General features: G+C 48.8%; 1 protein-coding gene across 1 annotated transcript in view; it reads left to right on the top strand.

Moving 5' to 3' along the window:
* Nucleotides 1-19976, top strand: part of tenm4 (teneurin transmembrane protein 4) — a 175653-nt gene that overhangs the window by 77576 nt on the left and 78101 nt on the right. The window contains 6 exon segments of the mRNA XM_048264462.1: nt 4573-4737; nt 6705-6919; nt 9111-9348; nt 15419-15520; nt 16049-16243; nt 19422-19622. Of these exon segments, the coding sequence (XP_048120419.1) occupies nt 4573-4737; nt 6705-6919; nt 9111-9348; nt 15419-15520; nt 16049-16243; nt 19422-19622 (1116 nt within the window).

Genomic DNA, 19976 nt, shown 5'->3' with positions numbered 1-19976 from the left:
CTTGTGTCCCTCAGAAGAGCCCTATAAATGCTCCCCTCAGTGTTGTTGTTTTACTTTCTTTTACTGAAAGACTGTAAGATAATCAAATCATTAATGCCCTGCTAAAAAGCTATTGAATAAACACAACCTCAGCAGTGCACTTTTCAAAACCAAATCACTCTCGGCTCACCAGGAAGCTGTTTGCATGCGCATACTGTGGGCTGTCGTCTCCATCACAAATGGCTAGTCCAAATATTTCCCCTCGCCATTGTGGCCCTTAACAAGTCCATTTCCTTCGCTGTCAATTAAAAGTCAGTTTAGTGTTCAGACGTGAAAAGTCAACAGTCACACACGGAGAGAGACACATACACACAGAAAGTCACGCTTTACCCTTTTTCCTATCCTCTTTTCCCTCCAATCCACCCCCTCCCCGCGCAACCCCCTACCGCAGGAGAGGTGTAGAAGCAATTAGGTGGATAATGAAGGCAAGAAGGCTGCCGCATTCAACACCCATTCATTCAAGTGTCTAAAAGGGATTAATTAGCCATATGCCTGCTAATGTGCGCTGTCCACTCTCTAACAGATGAATGGCGGCAGGCATTTCTCAAACCAGCTCCTGTGGTCTCTGACAGCTAGCCGTTGCATTTGTTCCATATTTTGAAGCCCTTTTGGCTTTTAAAGCCTCGGTTACAGGGGCTGTTGGAGAGGAGAGGTGTTGTGTAGCAGCATCCATTTGGCTTTGCTTGAGGTGAAAGTTGGGTGATGGCAGAAAGAAAGGCTGCCTGCACGTGTGATTTCTGGCAGCTGAGGGTGTAGTAATAGGCCTTATCGTTTGGTGTGTGTGTGTGTGTGTGTGTGTGTGTGTGTGTGTGTGTGTGTGCGTATGTGCGTGCACGTGTGTCTGCCCTAACGTGGGTGTGAGCGTGAGTGGACTGTGTCCAGTGGCCACTAATTGGCGTGCAGAGTCTTCCCAACTTTTCTGCCAATGTTCACCAAAGAAAAAAAAGGTGTGCACAAAAAAAGCATCTTGCGCTCTGTTTCATCGTGCTTGTGCTTCTACGAGTCATTTGCCCCTGAAGACTACATTCTACCAGCCCATAGACGTCTCATTAAATAAGCCTGCTACTATGTACGTCTACACCTGTCTGTCAGTCTGCCTGTGCAGCTTGAAACTCAGGGCTAGGAGGGGCTTCACCACCATAGCTCTTTCCCCAGGGGAACTGAGGGGGGAAAACATAGGCAAAGCAACAGCTGTGTATCATAAGCCGCCAGGCTGAAGGGTGCCTAGCAGGCCTCCATGCACACTGAATATGACAAATTCCGTGTCCAAGTGAATCAGTGGAGCGCCGATGAAGGACGAGGACCAGAAGAAGAGAAAAAAGTTCATTAAGTTCTTTCCCCTATTCGAAGGGACATCGAGGCTGAGGGGATGGACTGAAAGACGTGGCCCCTCGCCTGGACGGAGGAAGTGGGGGACGAGTGATTACTTGGACACTTGAAACGACACTCTCGAGCCTTTTTTGCCGGGGAGTCGTCTAATGCGATTGTCCTGCTTGGGCAGCTCCGGTGCTGCTGCTGCTGCTGCTGCTGCTGCTGCTGCTGCGCAGTGACCAGCGGCCGTCTGTTTCTCAGCTCCCGGCGCCTCGTATTTTCCCGGACAGGCGGGAGAAGGGGACACAAATCAAAGAGTGGGTAGAGGCTCAGTTCGGAGCCTGCCAAATGATAAACTAAGCCATCTGTCTCTCCCCGCATTCTAGGCCTGTGTCCTGCTTCAACACACTCAACTCCTGTGTGTGTGTGTGTGTGTGTGTGTGTGTGTGTGTGTGTGTGTGTGTGTGTGTGTGTGTGTGTGTGTGTGTGTGTGTGTGTGTGTGTGTGTGAGAGAGAGAGAGAGAGAGAGAGAGAGAGAGAGAGAGAGAGAGAGAGAGAGAGAGAGAGAGAGAGAGAGAGAGAGAGAGAGAGAGAGAGAGAGAGAGAGAGAGAGAGAGAGAGAGAGAGAGAGAGATGGAGGGATAGCAGGTCTCTCACAGTAGGTCCTCTCCCATCTCATCCACTCTCTGGATCTGTGCTTAAACAAGGCGTCCAGTCTACGCTCTGAATATGAATAAGTGACAAAAAAATGAATAAATGAAACAATGAAATCTGCTGTCCATCAGAACACATCTCCCAATTTTCCAAACAGCCACTTATTCAGAGGCAGCTTGTGTCTTATGAACATCTGAAAAGGCATCTTGCATTAGCAGGGCCTGGTAATCTCCAGTCAGATATTTAGCAGTGACTGAATACGAGAATTAAAGTGGGAGGGTGATGGTAGAAGCATGTTGCTGTCTAATGTGCTGGGTAATTAATGAAATAGATTTTCCCTGTGTGGAGAGGCAGCTCCCTCTCATTTTTCACTACTTGTTTGATCTGCAGAGCTGTCAGCTACGACTGCACTGTCTCTTCCTCGAGCTCCTGCCAAGCCTTTTCAAGGCTAACGCTAAAACCTTCAGCCGGGACACAAGCGGGTCGTTGCGGGTCCTTAAGAGTCATTGATTTTTTTACAGCATACAAAAGGGGAGGAAGTGGCTATGATCATACACGGAGTTCGCCCGAGTAATTGTTTAAATCCCTTATTTGGGTAATTCTGAAAGGAAACGGCTGTGCTAATGTTCTCCCCCTCAGCAGCTATGGCTGGTGGCTGGCTAATTAGTGCTCAGCTCCGCCTCTATAATTTAGTGAGTATTTTGCTCTGCCACCATAACATAACTAGAAACTAATATGGTGGAGTATGAAACTGACACCTGTGACCATGTGCTGGACATCACCCAGAACACCATCTTACTGCAACATCAACATTAGCACTAGCACTGCTACTTTTACTTTTACTGGTACTTTTGCTACTGTAGTCTCTAAGCCACATAGAATGTCATGGTTGTTTTGCCTTGACTAGTGGGCAGCAGTTGAGTCTTTTAAGTTCAGCCTACACCCATGCAGTCAATTTCCTTACTTTCTCTTTCATCTTTCAAACGACAGTATGTAATCACCTGAGTGGGCCTGCTACAGACAAATCAAGATTGATCTGAGTATTTGGGGATTACAGCAGTACAATGTTTCTTTTACGAAATGCAGTGACACTAGAAATAAATCATTCATTTAGAGTCCACTCCCTACCTGTGTCAGCTGAAGATATTTCCCACTGTGTAAGTCTCTGCTCGCAAAAAAAATAAAAAAACAAATAGATTCTCGCTTTGCTCTGATATTGAGTGGAGCGGAAAAGTAATTCAGCTCTCTGAATTGTCACTACAGGTTGTCAGGCAAGGCTGTGAAAAGGGTAACCTGAAGCCGTTTATGTGCTGATGGGGGGATAAAATATAGAAATTCCTAGACATTGTGGAGAGAGAAAAAGAAGAAAAAAAAAGAATTTCAAATAGCAGATGCGGAAGATGTTCTTGGACACACATTCACACTTCATTCACCACAACACCACCACACAGCCAGCTCCATCTCCACCGCAACAGTCTTAAAAAATACCTTCTGATTTCACACTTAATAATTGAATTGTCAGGCTGTTTATATTAAGAGCTTCAGAATAAACCGAAACACACACACACACACACACAATAAAAGCACAACCACAAAATGGAACAGCTGTAATGCCTTCTCTTGGCGAGCGCTCTCTTCTCCTCTCCCCCTCTTGTTTTTTTTTTTTTTTTTTCCTGCTGACAGTCGAAGTTCCTGCGGTGGCTTTTGCCTGGCTAAGCTCATCTTGTCTATTCTCTGGAGGTGATCTATCATGGTCAGCCCCTCCCCCAGCTGTCCCCCAGCCCATCGCCGGCGTCCCGAAGGGCACTCCTTTTGTTGACCTTGTGAAATATCGTGTGTGTGTCTTCGGCTTGGCTCCGGCATTCAAACTGGGGGCCGCCCCGTTCCTGCTGACTTGATGCTTTCCTTGTCTCTCCCCTTTGCTTTGTTGGGAATTAGTAAGGTAATGTGAGTGTGAAGAATGGCTGCTCCTCGGGGAGGGCTGGTTGGGGGGGTGGGGTCGATGGGTGGTGTGTGTGTGTTGGGGGTGCAATGTGTCTGGGTGACACAGCACACTTGGTTTTGTGGATTCTCACCCTAGATGGTAGGGTGAGAGGGACGACTGGCGCGGAGTTTACAAGAGATCTTGTGCGCGGTCAGCAACATAAGCAGCGCCATTAACCATTAAACATCTGTTATTGTCTTCTTTTGTTTTGTTGAACGGGGCCTCTATGGTGGTTTCCCCTGATTTGAGTGCTTGCGGTGGGTTGTTGGGGGGGCGGGGGTTCAGGAAGGGAATGCAATAGCATCGTTTCTTTTACCTTCGTTTCCCTTTGGCGTACAGATGAATCTCATTGATGTCCATTATCTGTTTTGCATGCCGCAGCACGGTGTTTGGCGCCGGCTTGGCATTGTTAGTCTCTTCAGCTTTGACCTCTGTTCCTCGCATTGATGTGACTAATCCTTTGTTTTTGCTCTCTCTCTCTCACTCACTCACTCACTCACTCACTCTCTCTCTCTCTCTCTCTCTCTCTCTCTCTCTCTCTCTCTCTCTCTCTCTCCCCTTGTGTTTTCCTTCTCCTCCTGCAGCCATGCACCTCTTCGGGCTGAACTGGCACTTGCAGCCTATGCAGAGACAGGTGTACCAGTTAACGGAGGACAACACCAGCGGCCTGCCTCTGCCCACAGACTTGGGCTTGCCGCCTCTGGGCAACACAGGTCTGGAGCTGCCAGATCGAAGAGGCAAGGACGACGGTAAGGAACACCACAGTAATCTATGGCTGTTGTTTTTGGCAAGGCCCCCTTTTCTCCCCCTACGCCCCGCCCTTGATATAAACTTTTAATCGCATCAGGGCAGAGTGAGCCGGTGGCCCCTTGTTGACTCGAATCCTGTTACGCGATCCAAACTTTGCATTTTGCGCTCCCGTGGTCATTGGGGGAATAAAGAGAAATAAATAAAGAAGAACACAAGAGTTCTTCCTTGGCCAACATTACGGGTGTCTTAGTGTTGATATCCAAGTGGAGGCATGGATTCGGGATTATTTGCCAGCCAGCGCCATGCTGTGACCAGTCTCCGTGGCTCCAAGAGAGATCTGCATTGTAATCCAATGAAAGTTGCGGGGAAGTGGGGGAAAGTCTTATTTGTTCCTCGAGGAAGAAATCGGACAGCTTTAGGGATTGGGTATCCAAGGGGCTGGTGAGGGGATTAGCGATTCTGTCCTGTGGAAAAAAAACAAAAAAAAAACAGAAACAGAAGTCTGGCATTCCTTTCATCTGCTAGTCTGGGCTACTTCTCCTGGCATGGGAAGAAAGCGCAAGCTAGCCCCCCTGATGGTATACACACACCACACACACACACACACACACACACATATATAACACAAGCACACATCTAACACAAGCTCACACTGTAGAAGAAGTTTGTTTTCTTTCACTTTGCCGCCTAAAACAAACGTGGGGGCACAGATTTAGCCGTTTGAATCGGTGTAGGGCTTCTGACAGAGGGCGAGAGATCACACCATTACCATATAGATGACTCCCGGAGTCGTCCTCCGCTCTGCCTAGGAAGCAGGCAAGCGACACGCCTTGGCCACAGTAGAACTCACTGCGTTGAGTGACAGCTGTTGGTGAAGGGAAATCGATAGGCTCTACTTTCTAATTCTGCAGCACAGACTAGCGACATCAAGCGAAACGCAGGCGATCAATCCACAGAAGCCGCACCTTTTCCCCACGCATACACGATAGCCATTTTCGGTATGTAGTGCCCTTAACGTTGTCAAGTGAAATGTGTTTAAAATAGAACGTCAACTATAAGTGGTTCATGCCTCGAGACAAGTTCTTGAAGAACAGCACACATGGTTGCCCATTTGGGGGGAAATGGCGCAAATTATTATGTGCGATCTTACAATATGGTCACGTCTCGAGACTGAGAAGTTGGCCTGGCTGCCTGTTTCCCGCCAAACAAAAAGCGGAGCATATTGACATTAGCTTGCGCAATGAGACGTCATGCACAGAGGTGATGGCAGCTCACACTCTGACATGTTATCGGTGGCCGTAAATTGGTGAGGCGCGAGAGCGTGTCTTGTCCGCTCGGATGCGACACATTGCAAACGAGTGAGTTTCGAGAGAGCCCGCCATCTGCCATAGAGCGTGGCTGCCCGAACGAGATGGCTGTCACCGAGTCCTGTGGGGTCTGTTTTTGCGGATGTCTGCTTTAGTAGACATCACGGCAGAAATTGGCCTCCCCATCTTAATGTGTGAGCAGATGTTGGCATTACCATGGGGTCCAATAAGCGAGGTACATCGCAAAGCATATGGACCTGGCAAAGTAGGGAGGCACCTTAGTGCAGAATTCATCGGAGTGGCACTGCATCTCCGCCTGAGGACTTCAATACCGTTTAGGGTCAGCAGGGTCATTTCATTTTCCCTCTGCCACTTTCTCTTCGTCTCTCATAGTGGCACTGGACTGATTGGTAAATCAGTGAGATTGTCTAGCTATCATCTTCCTTGCAACATATTGGAAATGTTTCCGTCTTCTCTCTCTTCTCTCTCTCTTCTCCCTCTCTTCCTGACTCTTTCTCTCTCTCTCTCGCTCTCTCTCTCACTCTCTCTCTCACTCTCTCTCTCACTCTCAATTTCCCTGTCTAGGTGTGTGTGTGTGTGAAGGATTTATGTTCTACCGATGACTGTTTTTTTTTTTTTTTTTCTTTTTTGTGGCCCAGGCAAATTGGACGGCCTCTTCCCAGATGACAGCTTCATAGACATGGGCGAGATCGATGTGGGTCGAAAGGTCGCTCAGCAGATCCCGCCTGGTGTCTTCTGGAGGTCCCAGGTCTTTATCGACCACCCCATGTACCTCAAGTTCAATGTGTCCCTTAGCAAAGATGCCTTGGTGGGAATCTATGGCAGGAGAGGACTCCCTCCATCTCATACACAGGTGGGTGCTAAATATCCGTCAGAGTGGAGTGTCCAGATTACCAATGTGTTCTTAAGAACCCAGTCCTCCAGTAACTAGTTTGTGCAATTACTAGTTAGTAACTAGTTTGTGCAATTACTAACTAATTATCAATTGGTCACTATAATGCATAGATTGTAGTATAACGGAATTGGATTATTTGTTATTGAGTGTTCCATCTTTTAATTAAACCTACCCATTGTTCTATTATCATATTAGTCAAGTGTTTGGCGTTTGTTTTTAGTTGTCTTTGCCAATGTGTTTACCTTGAGCATTCTCATGGCTGTTGATAAATAAATAAATGTTTGCTCCCTCTCCTCCCTTTAAGCACAAATAATTATGATTACTTCAAAGCCATTTGGCATTCTAGCATTTTTCTCAGAACAGCTCTTATTTTTAAGTCAAGTCAAGTCAGTTTTATTTGTATAGCGCATTTAACGTGCACAGAGTGCAACCCAAAGCGCTCCACATATAGGCTAAGACATTGTCATTGACACATAGACTAACAAAGACAATAGCGGGCCGGAGGGTATTAGTCGCCAGCGTACCCGTGACACCAAGACATAGAACCACATTTAAGAAATAACAAACGCAAAAGATGCCGGACGGAGTGGCGTAGTCGCCAGCGTACCCGTGACACCAAGACATACAAGACAGACAACAAACAAATGAATAAATAAAATAAATACAAATTAAAAATAAAATTAGTCCAATTTCCAACCGGCTGAAAATGTCCAAGGGCAATGATGACTCGTGTGAAACTGCGCACAGCTGTGTCTCCACAACAGATGCATGCAACGCCAACAAAGTTCTTTACACTCACCGGCAGTCTGGAGATAACGTGAACGTTAGGCCTTGTTAAAGTCTGGATATCACTGGAAACATAACAGTCCGAAGTCATGGGCGATCTTGTAGATCAGCAACTCGGTGGACTTTTAACAGCGACCGTTTGTTGGTCCGTAATGCAGAGTTCTTCAACGTTAACGTTAACGTTAACGTTAGTCTGCTCAATCCAGACTCCAGGCAGTTGGCATGGCAGCTTACTGGTCAGAAACAGCTCGGCGGCCTTAGCAGATCTTTCTCAGAGTAGCTCCAGTGCTGTCCCGAGAAATCCCCTCAACCAGACAGTGAAGTGCAGCACCGGCTCACAGATGGATGGGAAGGATGTAAGAGGCCCAGGGCAAAAGCTAGCCATAGCAAGCTCCCAATGGACAGACGTTAACAACATCAGCCGACTTAAAAGCAGTAAAAAGGACTAAGAGAATAACACGAAAACTATCAAAAATAACTTTAAGAGGTCATATTTGATTCAATACTCATCACTCTTTTTGAAAAACTTCACCACATATCAACATGTAACTCCTTCAACCTCCGTGTAAACCACTGAATTTTACATATTATTCATTCAAATACAAACCTCAGAGATAGTGTTTTTCAGTATTGGTCTCTTATTATAATTTTTATTTTTTAAATTGAATTATATTTTATTTAATCATAATATTCAAGGTGCCACGAGCCACACTGAGTTGTATAGAAGGCACTGGAATGAGCATGTGTGTTTGTGTGAATGTCTATCTGAATGGATCGCTGCCCTCTCTGTGAGACTTCAGCATTCCTGATGAATTTGCTTTTGTGATTTCATGGAGTGGCAGATGAATCAAGGCAACATAGATGAAAATGAACGCTTGTCTCATTGGTATGCATTGAGTTGGCCGCAGTGCGAAAGGCAAATCTTGTGCAGATGCTATTTGGTAAACAGTAACTTTTTAATTCGTTTTGGCGTTTTTATCTCTCACAAAGGTTGAAAGGGAAGTTTTCCGGCTGAAACTTTGGTGTGTGTGCTTGTGCTTCTGAGTATGTGTGTGCGTGCAGTGCACGTACACACTCATCAGAGGTTGACAGCCAGACCATTCACGGCACCCAGTAAGCCGCCATTTTCCCAGCAGGCTCTGTGTGTCTGTAATTGCGAGCTATTTATGCCTGAACAAACGGTTCAGGAGAACAGGAAGAGGGATTTGTGTCCTCAGCAACTGGGTTATTACACGCTGTTGGGCTCTGTGGAAGGACTCCGATTTCCTTCCCCTCCTCCCCACCCTCACACCGTCCCCCCAGCACGGCATCTTGTCTCCAGCCTAATGCTTTGTCTCTGTCCTGCCCCCCCACGTGTGTCCAGTTTGACTTTGTGGAGCTGCTCGATGGCCGACGGCTCCTGGTGCAGGGCGTGCAAGGTCTGGAGGGCCCCCTGGCTGCCCAGCAGCAGCAGCAGCAGCAGCCGCCACAGAGAGGCCTGATCCCGATGGCCACCCACGACACGGGCTTCATCCGGTACATGGACTCGGGCATCTGGCACCTTGCGGTCTACAACGACGGCAAGGAGACGGAGCAGGTGTCCTTCCTGACCATCGGCGTAGGTGAGTACCGCCTGATTTCACCTCAGTTCTCCGTCACAGTTAGAAATGATGCCAGGTAAAGGAATGGGACTTTAAAATGAATGGGCAAAAGATTGTGGTGAAGGTATCTTTTTGACATTCTATGCAGTGTAGACATGACAAATGCAACATTGCAAGGCTCAACTTGCGTCATTTGAACCCCATGGAGAACAAGCTCTGAGAAAATTGCTGACTTCCGTCAAGTTGGATAAAAACATACAGTATGAATGTAAAACGTAGGTGCCGCTGGCTGAAAGCTCTACAGGAAGAGCTCCCCTTCCATCGTAATGATGGTATTATTTAGCCTTGACTTGCAGGGTACACAAAGCTCCATTATGTGAGGCAGTGTGCACTTTGTGACCACGCACTGCAGCATCACACTTCTAAAGCTTTCCACTGAGGTGTTAAGGTGTTAAGGAAGCTGATATATACCCCCACCCCAACCTTCAAACCCTATAATGCCTCTTCATCTGAGGGCATTAGCATTCCGTTCCGTTGCCACTCACTTTAAACGCCGTGATTGTTTCCCTCCTGCCAGCGTCATGTTTGATCATAATTCCGTCCAATTTCCGTCTCTCTTTAAATGTTTTCCCCTTCTTCTCTCCTTCCTCCCTCCCTTCCTCCCTCCCTCTCTCTCTCTCTCTCTCTTTCTCTCTCTCTACTTTTCTACTCTGTCTTTCTTTTTCCTCTCACTTCTTTTCACCACCTGCGATTAGCACAGCGGTGCTCCAGCACTGCAGACATCTGGCCCTTTCCCGCCGGTGCAGGTGATTTTAACCCCCCCTTTTTTTCCCTCTCCCTTTTTGCCGTTTTGCCACTCGGCACTCTCCCTTTTGTTCCCTCTTAAAAGCCTTTGATTAAGCATGGCGGCAGCCCGAGGACAGCGGTGGCGGCTGTGTCCCCAGAAGGTGTCAGGTTTCAGCGAGGTGGCAGCTGGGAGCTGTTCTCACATGCTCTTTAATTAAAAGCTCCCGGGCCAGAGTCCATCTGCGACGACTGAGGGTGGGGGCGGGGGGTGGGGTTGGCGGGAGGGAAAGAGGGAAGGGATAGATGGATGAGAAAAGGCAGGGAGGGAAGGAGGGAAGGAGGGCTAGAGGGAGGGAGGGCAAACTGATGCGCGCTGAGTGTGCCAGGCAGCAGATCGATGGTAATCGGTCCTGGGGTGGAAGATGCACTCTGCCACCCCCATGTGCTGTGCTGTGCGCCAGCCTCCTTCCCCCCAGGGGCTGTAATTCAATCCTTAATATGAGAGATGGCATTGGTGCGGGTGGATGGGTGAGTTGGCGGAGAAGGGGGCTGGGGTTGAGAGAGTAGGGATGAGGCAGCATACTTTACCCCCCCCCTTCTCCTTGACTGGGCATCAGCTGTAATGGCTCTCTCCCCCCGGGCAGAGTCCGGCTAGAATGGAGAGCGCAGTATTAGTGCTGAAGGCAGACGGGGGACTGTAGTGAGGCTGTTTGAAGTTGAAGGAGAGGGCGGTGGTGGTGGTGGAGACGACGGGTGGAGTCGTGGAGAACCGACTCCGAGTGCTACCCACACTCATATGGATCAGCTTGGAGCCGCTTAGCGCAATCTGCTGCCAGGAAGGCAGACACGGGGTGTGGAGGGGGCCAGGGTAGTTCTGTTTGTGTGTGTGTGTGTGTGCTGTGTGTGTGTGTGTGAGATTGTGTGGTGTGGGGCTTCGCCTACTTACTCTTACCCTACAAATTGGGGCATGGGTGCAGCCTCCCTCTCTCCTGAAATTCAATTTTGCTAATGCATGCTCACCAGAAACCTTACAACGATCTTCTCAAAGCAGGACGGAGTGGCCGAGCCTCATGGTCAGAGACACCCATGCGCCAAATAAGGCAAGCTGCAAAAATAGATGGCCAGTGACACGCTGTCTAATCACACGGCAGCTTGTGTACCTAGTCACCTTAGTGTGTGTGTGTGTGTGTGTGTGTGTGTGTGTAAAAAGTGTCTGGTCCCAGTGTTCTCACTGTCAGAGCGAAGCTGCTCCCGGAGAGGTGAGCACAAATGAGTTCGCCCTCCTCTCGAGCTGCAGTCACGCTCATATTAGCAAGGAGTTTGTACTGCATCCGCACGCACCCACCCACCCACCAACACATACACAGTATTCTCTCTCACCCACACACACACATACTGTACTCTCTCTCTCTTTCTCTCTCTCTCTCTCACACACACACACACACACACACACACACACACACACACACACACACACACACACACTTCACTTTCTCTTACACATATACATACACAAAAAAATAATTTTCTCTTACACATACACATGCACCACTGACCACTGTCACACTCTCATACTCTACATATTTCTCTATTTGCCTTCTCACAAACTCTCACTCTCACACCATCTGTATCTTTCCCTCACACATACGACTGCTGCTTACTCTTGCACACACACACACACACACACACACACACACACACACACACACACACACACACACACACACCAGAGTACATTTACCGAAGAGAAGTGTGTACTTTCTCCCTCACACACTTTTCTATCAGCGCTTGCATGTATACACACACACACACACACACACACACACACACACACACACAGTCAATGACTTATGACTGGAGAGAAGTATTTTGTCTGTCCCTCTCTCCCCTATAGTGACATACAATCACTCATTTCTCAGATAGGACTGAAGTGCTTCTCTCTCCTGGTCTCTCGGCTCTCCTCCTCTTTCTTTGTCTCCTATGCACCAGCAGTCACCTACACACACTCTCTCTCTCTCTCTCTACAACAGTCATTTCTCTCTCTCTGTCTCTCTCTCTCCCTCTCCCTCTCCCTCTCTCTCTCTCTCTCTCTCTCTCTCTCTCTCTCTCTCTCTCTCTCTCTCTCTCTCTCTCGCTCTCTCTCTCTCTCCTCTCTCTCTCTCTCTCTCTCTCTCTCTCCCTCTCTCCTCTCTCCATCTCTAATCTCCTCTGCTCCTCATTACTGGCGAGTGCAGCTCTGTCTCTCCTGGTGAGCGCAGCTCTTTCCTGAGCGCTGGCCTCATTTGTCCATGTCTCGCGCCTCATCTCATGCCTGCACCCGTGTGTGTGTGTGTGTGTGTGTGTGTGTGTGTGTGTGTGGGTGTGTCTACGAGGGAGAAAAACAAAGCATGTGTGATACACAGTAGTGTGTGTGTGTGTGTGTGTGTGTGTGTGTGTGTGTGTGTGTGTGTGTGTGTGTGTGTGTGTGTGTGTGTGTGTGTGCGTTTTATGTCTGCGTCTGCTTGTCTGTTTATGAGAGCAAGTCAATGGGTGTCTGTGTGTGTGTTCAACATACATAGTGTGTATGTTGTTTGTGTATTTCTGTGTGTGGGAGGATTGAGTACCACAGGGAGAAGCAGGATGAGAATCGGATGGCTGCTTTGTGTGTGTGTGGTGTGTGTGTGTGTGTGTATGTGTGTGTGTGTGATAGAGTGAGAGCGAGGGAGGGGAGTTAGTCATTGCCACCACCGTCTGTCCCTGGCTGAGGGCCGCCTGGCTGAAGGCCCCGGCTGCTCCAGAACACCCACAGGTCCTCCGGGGCCGGGGCCAGGCCCAAGGCCCAGACCGAATCTGTCCCGTCTGCTAGTCCTCAGCTGGACGGCCCTTCTGACAACTCCTGTGCTCCGCGCGGCTGACCTTGCCAAGGCGAGGGGGAAAGCTCCGGAAAGATGGTGCTCAAGTTTACGGCCTGGCCTCCCTGAGAAATCGATAATGACAAACAGGACGAGGCAGGTGTTATATAACCTGAACAGCGGCGAGCGCAGAAGGTGATTCATAACCTGCTGCCGTTGACTCACCAGGTTCTGGGGGATTGGGGAGAAAGTTAGTCGAGTGTGTGTGTGTGTGTGTGTGTGAGGGGGGGGGGGGCTGTGTTGTTTGAGAGGCACTGGGAACAAGGGAGAAGCCTCAAATCAAACCCGCCGAGCCAATCAACGAGGATCGGACATGACAGGCCATCCTCGGCGGAGTCCTCGGAGATGGCAGCCGGCGAGGCTTTTTACAAGCGCTCGGTATTTGAGGAATGGTGTGCGGACATGTTGAGAGACGGGCTCGCTCCGCCGTGTCATATCTGACCGAGCCAGAGGTGCTATGGAATCCGTGTCGGCGCTCAGTCAAACAAAAAAAATGTGTGCGTGTGTAGGTGTGTGTGTGTGCGTGTGTAGGTGAGGAGAGACCGCCAAGCTGAGCACAGGTGCATGCTTCTTTTATTCCTTTTAGTTTCCCTTCCACCTTTCCTGCGGTACCACAAAGGAAGCCAAGGAAGGCAAGGAAGCAGCCCTGTGTTATTGTGCTTCTGGGAAGAAAATGTTGAAATGGCAAAGGCCCCCCGGCACTGAGCGGCTCAGCCTGCTCCTATCTGAGCATGCTTGACTTTCGGGGAAAAAAGGGGAAAGAACAAGCCAACCCAGTTTAGATTCTCTCTGTGGCAAAAAATGAGCTCACCCAAAAAAAGGCATTTGACAATGTGGGGAGCTACAGTGTAGACGCCGCAGACTGGACTCCATATAGAGCTCATGACTACAGTCCGTTGTGTCTCTCTCTTTCTCTCTCTCTCTCTCTCTCTCTCTCTCTCTCTCTCTCTCTCTCTCTCTCACTGCCTCTCGTCCATTCTTTCTTCCTCCATTCTCTTGATTCCATCTCTGTTCTTTTCTCACCTTTCACTGCATTCTGTTTCTTTCTACACATTTTCGATCCTTTTCTGTATCCATGAATCTCCTTCTTTCTCTTCCTCTGCCATGCAGCTCTTCCTCTCTCCCTCCCTCCCTTTTTCCCTTTCTCTGCCTCCCCACCCTCCCTCCGCTGTTGAGTTCTCCGTGATGACGGACTCTCCTGAGGTGTGTAGCGGGAGCTGCAGCTGCGGCTCACGTTTCCTGGGCTCTTTGTCTGAGAGAGAGAGAGAAAAAAAGAGGCCACAAAGGCTCCTTTGTTCCCCGACTCCTGGCCCAGGTCTCGGCTTCAGCCTTCGTGCGCTCAGGGCGCGAGAGGAGAGAAGTGAATATTTCTGGGCGACATTTCGTGTTTAATTCACCGGGCCTCCGGTTAGTCACTATCACTACCCCCCTCCACCACCACCACCACCACCTCCACCACCTCAGTCGATGCAAATAACTGGAGAGAAAAGTTCTTTGGAAAAAAAGGAAAGAAATGGAAAAAAAGTATCAGCCTTAGGGTTGATAAAATATGGAAATGGGATGCAGAATGGTGCTGATGTAGGCCCCTCATGCTCTTTTAGTTCTTGCGATTATGTTCAGCGGAACACTGCGGACCGCGTTTGTTTTGGAATATAAGGAGCGCTTTTTGAGAGGACCTTTTCGTGGTAGAATATGCAGAGCAGGTAAATGAAATGGTCATTTTCTCCGCCCGGGCGGGTCCATCTGGATGAACTGGCAGTGGGATAGGTGTCAGATGGCACCGCGGTGGTAACCACAGCGATGCCCCTCCGCTGACCCCTAACTGCTCACCACGGCGGCGCACGGACTCCTCCTCTTCCTCACCCTCTCGATGCCCGCAGGATGACGATCTACAGGTCACTAGCGCTGCACTGGGCACTCTCTTCAGCAAGCCCATGTCCGGCTGGAGAGGAGTCATGGCGACCGCCCGTGCGGCGGACATACGCTGCGGTGCTGCTCGGCTCCTAATTGCACTGGGGCTTTTCAATTTGCCTCGCCAAAACCTATGTAGCGTTTCCACTCCAGCGCCACCTTTGGTCACCTCTCGCCCATCCCTTAATCAAGCGTTTCGTCTCACTTTTAATCCCCCTGCAGTCAGGAGCATTTCAACCTTCTCGTTTCAATGGGTTGATTTCAGAAATGCACCCCCCCCCCTCCAGTTCTACTGGATGGCGTGCTCAGAGTAGGATTTCATGGATGAAAGAATTAATGGATAAATAGACGTCTTAGTTATACATCTGATTAATACATTAGTTCTGAGTTAGAAATTGGAATGATTTGCTTTGTTTGATGGTTGAAGATTAGTTGGCTGATGAATTAAGATGATAAAAACTAACAGTTACTGTCACTCTCTGTCTATCTTCACTCTGTGCCAGATTCCATCGAGGACTGCCCCAGCAACTGCTTTGGCAACGGGGACTGCATCGCCGGCACCTGCCACTGTTTCTTGGGCTTCAGGGGCCCCGACTGCGGGAGAGGTGAGAGCCGGTGGGCCTTGGGCTGTGAAAACACTGTTGAAAGCCGCTCGGGGCAGAGAGAAATCCTCTTAAAGTGCAGGCGTCTGTGTTTGTGTGTGTGTCTGTGAAGAAAAATACAAAAAACAGTTGCGTTGCCGCATGAGCAGAGGACCTTAAAAATAATAATAAAAAAAATAAAATCACAGCTGCACCCACCACCTTCCATCAAAGCTCCAGCTGTGACATGCTCTTTTGAAGCTGTGGTTTGGGGAACAAATTCAAGTGTGACTGTGTGTGTGTGTGTGTGTGTGTGTGTGTGTGTGTGTGTGTGTGTGTGTGTGACAGCGCAAGTGAATACATCACATGCGTGTGTTTTTATGATATCTATTTGTTTCTCATCTGCTCGTGTTTTTATATTCAAGTGTCTGAAACTGTGGATGTATTTATGTGCCATTTATATGCGTATTCATTCAGACGTGCGTGTGTGCGTGCGTGCGTGCGTGCGTGTGTGCGTGTGTGTGCGTGTGTGTCGGTCGTCTCTGTCCCCAGCCTCCTGCCCAGTCCTGTGCAGTGGGAACGGCCAGTACCTGAAAGGGCGCTGCATGTGCCACAGCGGCTGGAAGGGCGCTGAGTGCGATGTGCCCACCAACCAGTGCATTGACGCCGCCTGCAGCGGACACGGCACCTGCATCGTGGGCACCTGCATCTGCAACCCGGGCTACAAAGGAGAGAGCTGCGAGGAAGGTAAGCTGGAGCCCTAGACACACACACACACACACACACACACACACACACACACACACACACACACACACGCATACACACACACACAGACGCATACACACACACACACACACACACGCAGACACACACACACACACACACACACACACACACACACACACATACATCTTACATATGGAGAAATGCATGCAGATGGCTATCTTTCTCCAAAAAACATATTACACTATGATGTGATGGACCTGCGGCTTATCACTTCCAATTGTACATGCCTTGAGTTTTAGCTGTTGTGAAGAAGTTTGGAGCTGTGAATATGCGCTTTATCATCATATGCCACTCAGAGAGTAGGGCCCATAGGTGCATATGTTACTGTTGAAAAGAGCTTTTCAAGATGTATTCCCTAATTAATGGTGTGTGTGGAGGATTAGGTGATTGCTGTAGACAGATGCCAAGGTGCCTGTGCTGACACACTAGGGGAATTCAGTTTTTAAACACACACAGACACACACACGTTCACACACACACAGGACTCTCAGGGAAAACAAATAGATGGATGATGACTCATCTGTGTGATTTCTAAACAGCTGGTCTGTGTGTGTGTGTCTATGTGTGTGTGTGTGTTTGTGTTTGTTTGTCTTTGTGTGTGCCACACTTTGCTTTGCTGACTATGTAAGTAGTGTATGCATGACAGCACGCTTGGCTGCCAGCCTGAAGTAGCCAAAAGGCCCTAATCGACCGGTGTCTTTGGCATTCCTCTCATGTGAGGGCCTCTCCTGCCATACATTATGGATGCTTCGCAGGGGCCATGGCGTCCTATTAAGCACACAGAACAATCCCTTTGTTGTCTGAAATCCAATAAGCTGAATTCGCGGCCTAGCAAAGTGGCAACTTTAATCTGTAAACGGCGACCGAACTCACGAAGGAGAAGTGGAGTTCAGAACAGCCAAAGAAGGGAAGAGAGAGAGAGAGAGAGAGAGAGAGAGAGAGAGAGAGAGAGAGTGAAAAAAAAGAGAGAGATAAGATTGGAGTCAGCCCATTGTGTTTGACAGGTCTTGAAGGCGCTCGTTTCAAGATGAAAAATGAAGCTGACGACTTTGATAAATGGGGGTTTGTGACAACCCCAGCGAACCCCACCTTCTCCCCTATTCTCTTTGGGGTCTGCCATTGGCCGGCTGGCGCGGCGGAGAATGCGAGCGCTGGCCCTTTAACACTTTTACCTTTCTTTCCCAGCGTCCTTGAGCCGAGATGATTAATTGCCAGGAGAGGCCGTGTTGTCAGTTACCCTATGATCTTTGTGCCTGGCGCCTAAACCATCTGCTAAGAGGCAACCAATCCTGTTTGTCTTATTATAACGGCCTTTATGCCCATTTATGTCGCGGTAAAGGAGAACAGACTTGCCCTGGTCCTTCTAGCGCTACCCCCCACCTTTAGATCGGCACCCCCTTTCCCTCCGCAGGTCTGGCTGACCACACGGCCGCCATCTGCGCCACTCATCCCCTCGTTATTGTTATTATTTTTTCAGGAGCCAGGGAAAAATTCTCTCATGGCGCTTGTCCTTTCGCTAATGGGCCACGCTTGCCAGGTTCACAAGGTTCTCCCGTTTCTCACCGTTGGGCCTCGTTTCTTCCCCGAAAAGCTAATATTGTTTAATACAAGCCAGGACTGTGGACGTTGCTTGGAAGTGGTCATCCCCTGTGAGGGATTTTATCATTTTAAGGTTCTGGTAAGCAGCAATAAAAACTACCACGCCAGATATTATCCCTTCATGTGTGTTTTGGGTACTCCTGTTTCTCATTCTCCTCACTCTCTCTCTCTCTCTCTTTGTCTTTCACTCTCTCTCCCTCCCTCTCTTCTTCCCTCGGTTTCTAATCCCTCTGCCATGGTGGGTTTTGGGTTATGCGGCACCGTGGATGGCGTCCAGCGCTGTTTTTCAATTTAGGGGGGAAACACGCTCTCGTTAAAGCATCTTCCCTGGCCGGCAGTAAAATCTCATTACCGGCGGTTGGGGGAGTGCCAGGAGGAACTCTGTGCGTTCGTGTGTGTGTGAGTGTGCCTGTGTGCATGTGTGTGTGAGTGTGCCTGTGTGCATGTGTGTGATGATGCCCTGGTTGGGAGTCACACCTGAGATTGTAATGGCCATCTTAGGGACAGAAGGCATCTGTTTAAATCGCCTGCTTGTGATTTCCTTCCTTCCTCCAACTTTCCTTATGCGGACACCTTTTGCCACAGTTGTGGGCGTACGCAGAGGTTTTGTGTGTGTGTGTGTGTGTGTGTGTGTGTGTCTGTGTGTGTGTGTGTGTGTGTGTGTGTGTGTGTGTGTGTGTGTGTGTGTGTGTGTGTGTGTGTGTGTGTGTGTGTGTGTGTGTGTGTGTGTGTCTGTGTGTGTCTGTGTGCGTGTGTATTTGCATCTTTTTCTCTTTGTGTGTGTCTGTGTCTCTTTTTTTTTGTGTGTGTGCGTGTTTGTGTGGGTCTGTTTCTCTTTGTGTGTGTGTGTTTGTGGGCCTCTGGTGGGGTGTTATAAGCATAAGATCACAATTGTGGTAATGAGACATAAGCCGCTGAGCCTTAAGAGGCAGACCCAGACCCTCCACAGAGAGCCTGTGTGTCTCAGCCCTCAGCCCTGGCCAAAGATGCCAGGACTGGGCCACCAGGCTGGGGACTGGGGCCACGAGCACAGTGGAGCTGGACCATCCACAGGAGAATGGGCTGGCAGTGCGTGAACGACTGACTGACTGAATCCTAAGCCTGTTCAGTACATCGACACTACAAAATTACACAAGTGTGCTTTTAAGTAAAGATTAAAGTGTGTGTGTGTGTGCTTGTATTTGAGTGTACATTGTGATCTTTTTGGACCAGCCACAGAAAGAAGAAAGAGGTTGCATTTATGTGTATATGTACATAGGATGTGGAGATTAAGTTCACAACAGTCTAGGATGTAGTCAGCCTCAGTCAAGCCTTTAGACCAAACTAAAACAGAGAGTTTGCCTGTGTGCATTTATGTGCATGTGTGTGTATGTATGTATGTATGTATGTATGTATGTATGTATGTATGTATGTATGTATGTATGTATGTATGTATGTATGTATGTATGTATGTATGTATGTATGTATGTATGTATGTATAGGGTGAAGAGGACAGGTCCCCACAGCTATCTGTAACTCGTGTTTGTCTGTTCCTCAGTGGACTGCCTGGACCCCACGTGCTCTGGCCGAGGGGTGTGTGTGCGCGGCGAGTGCCACTGCTTCTCCGGCTGGGGCGGCTCCGGCTGTGAGAGCCCGCGGGCCTCCTGCATGGACCAGTGTTCCGGCCACGGTGCCTTCCTGGCCGACACCGGAACCTGCACCTGTGACCCCAACTGGACTGGCCACGACTGCTCCACTGGTATGACCCCTTCACACATCAAGTCTTTGTTATTTTCATAAAGAGAGAGATGGTCTTTTGATGTGTTTATATGTAAAACTGTTGAAATTGTTGAATGTTACCTGTTGCTGATGGATGCTTTGGTGAACTGTTTGAAACATAGCTTATCACAATTTACAGACTTAAATTAAGGCCCAAACGTTACACTTGTGTGTCTCATGTTGGATTTATCATATCGTATTTAACGTGCTTCTATGTGAACAACTACTGTGGCTATCTGTATACTGAAAACACTAGATTGCTGTGACCTAGCTTCTACCTGTGCTGTGCAAATGTTACACACACACACACACACACACACACATACACACACAC

The sequence above is a fragment of the Alosa alosa genome, chromosome 15 (genome assembly GCF_017589495.1).
Source record: "Alosa alosa isolate M-15738 ecotype Scorff River chromosome 15, AALO_Geno_1.1, whole genome shotgun sequence".
Taxonomy (NCBI): domain Eukaryota; kingdom Metazoa; phylum Chordata; class Actinopteri; order Clupeiformes; family Clupeidae; genus Alosa; species Alosa alosa.
Note: the sequence above shows the minus strand (reverse complement) of the source record. Positions and strands in the feature narration are given on the sequence as shown.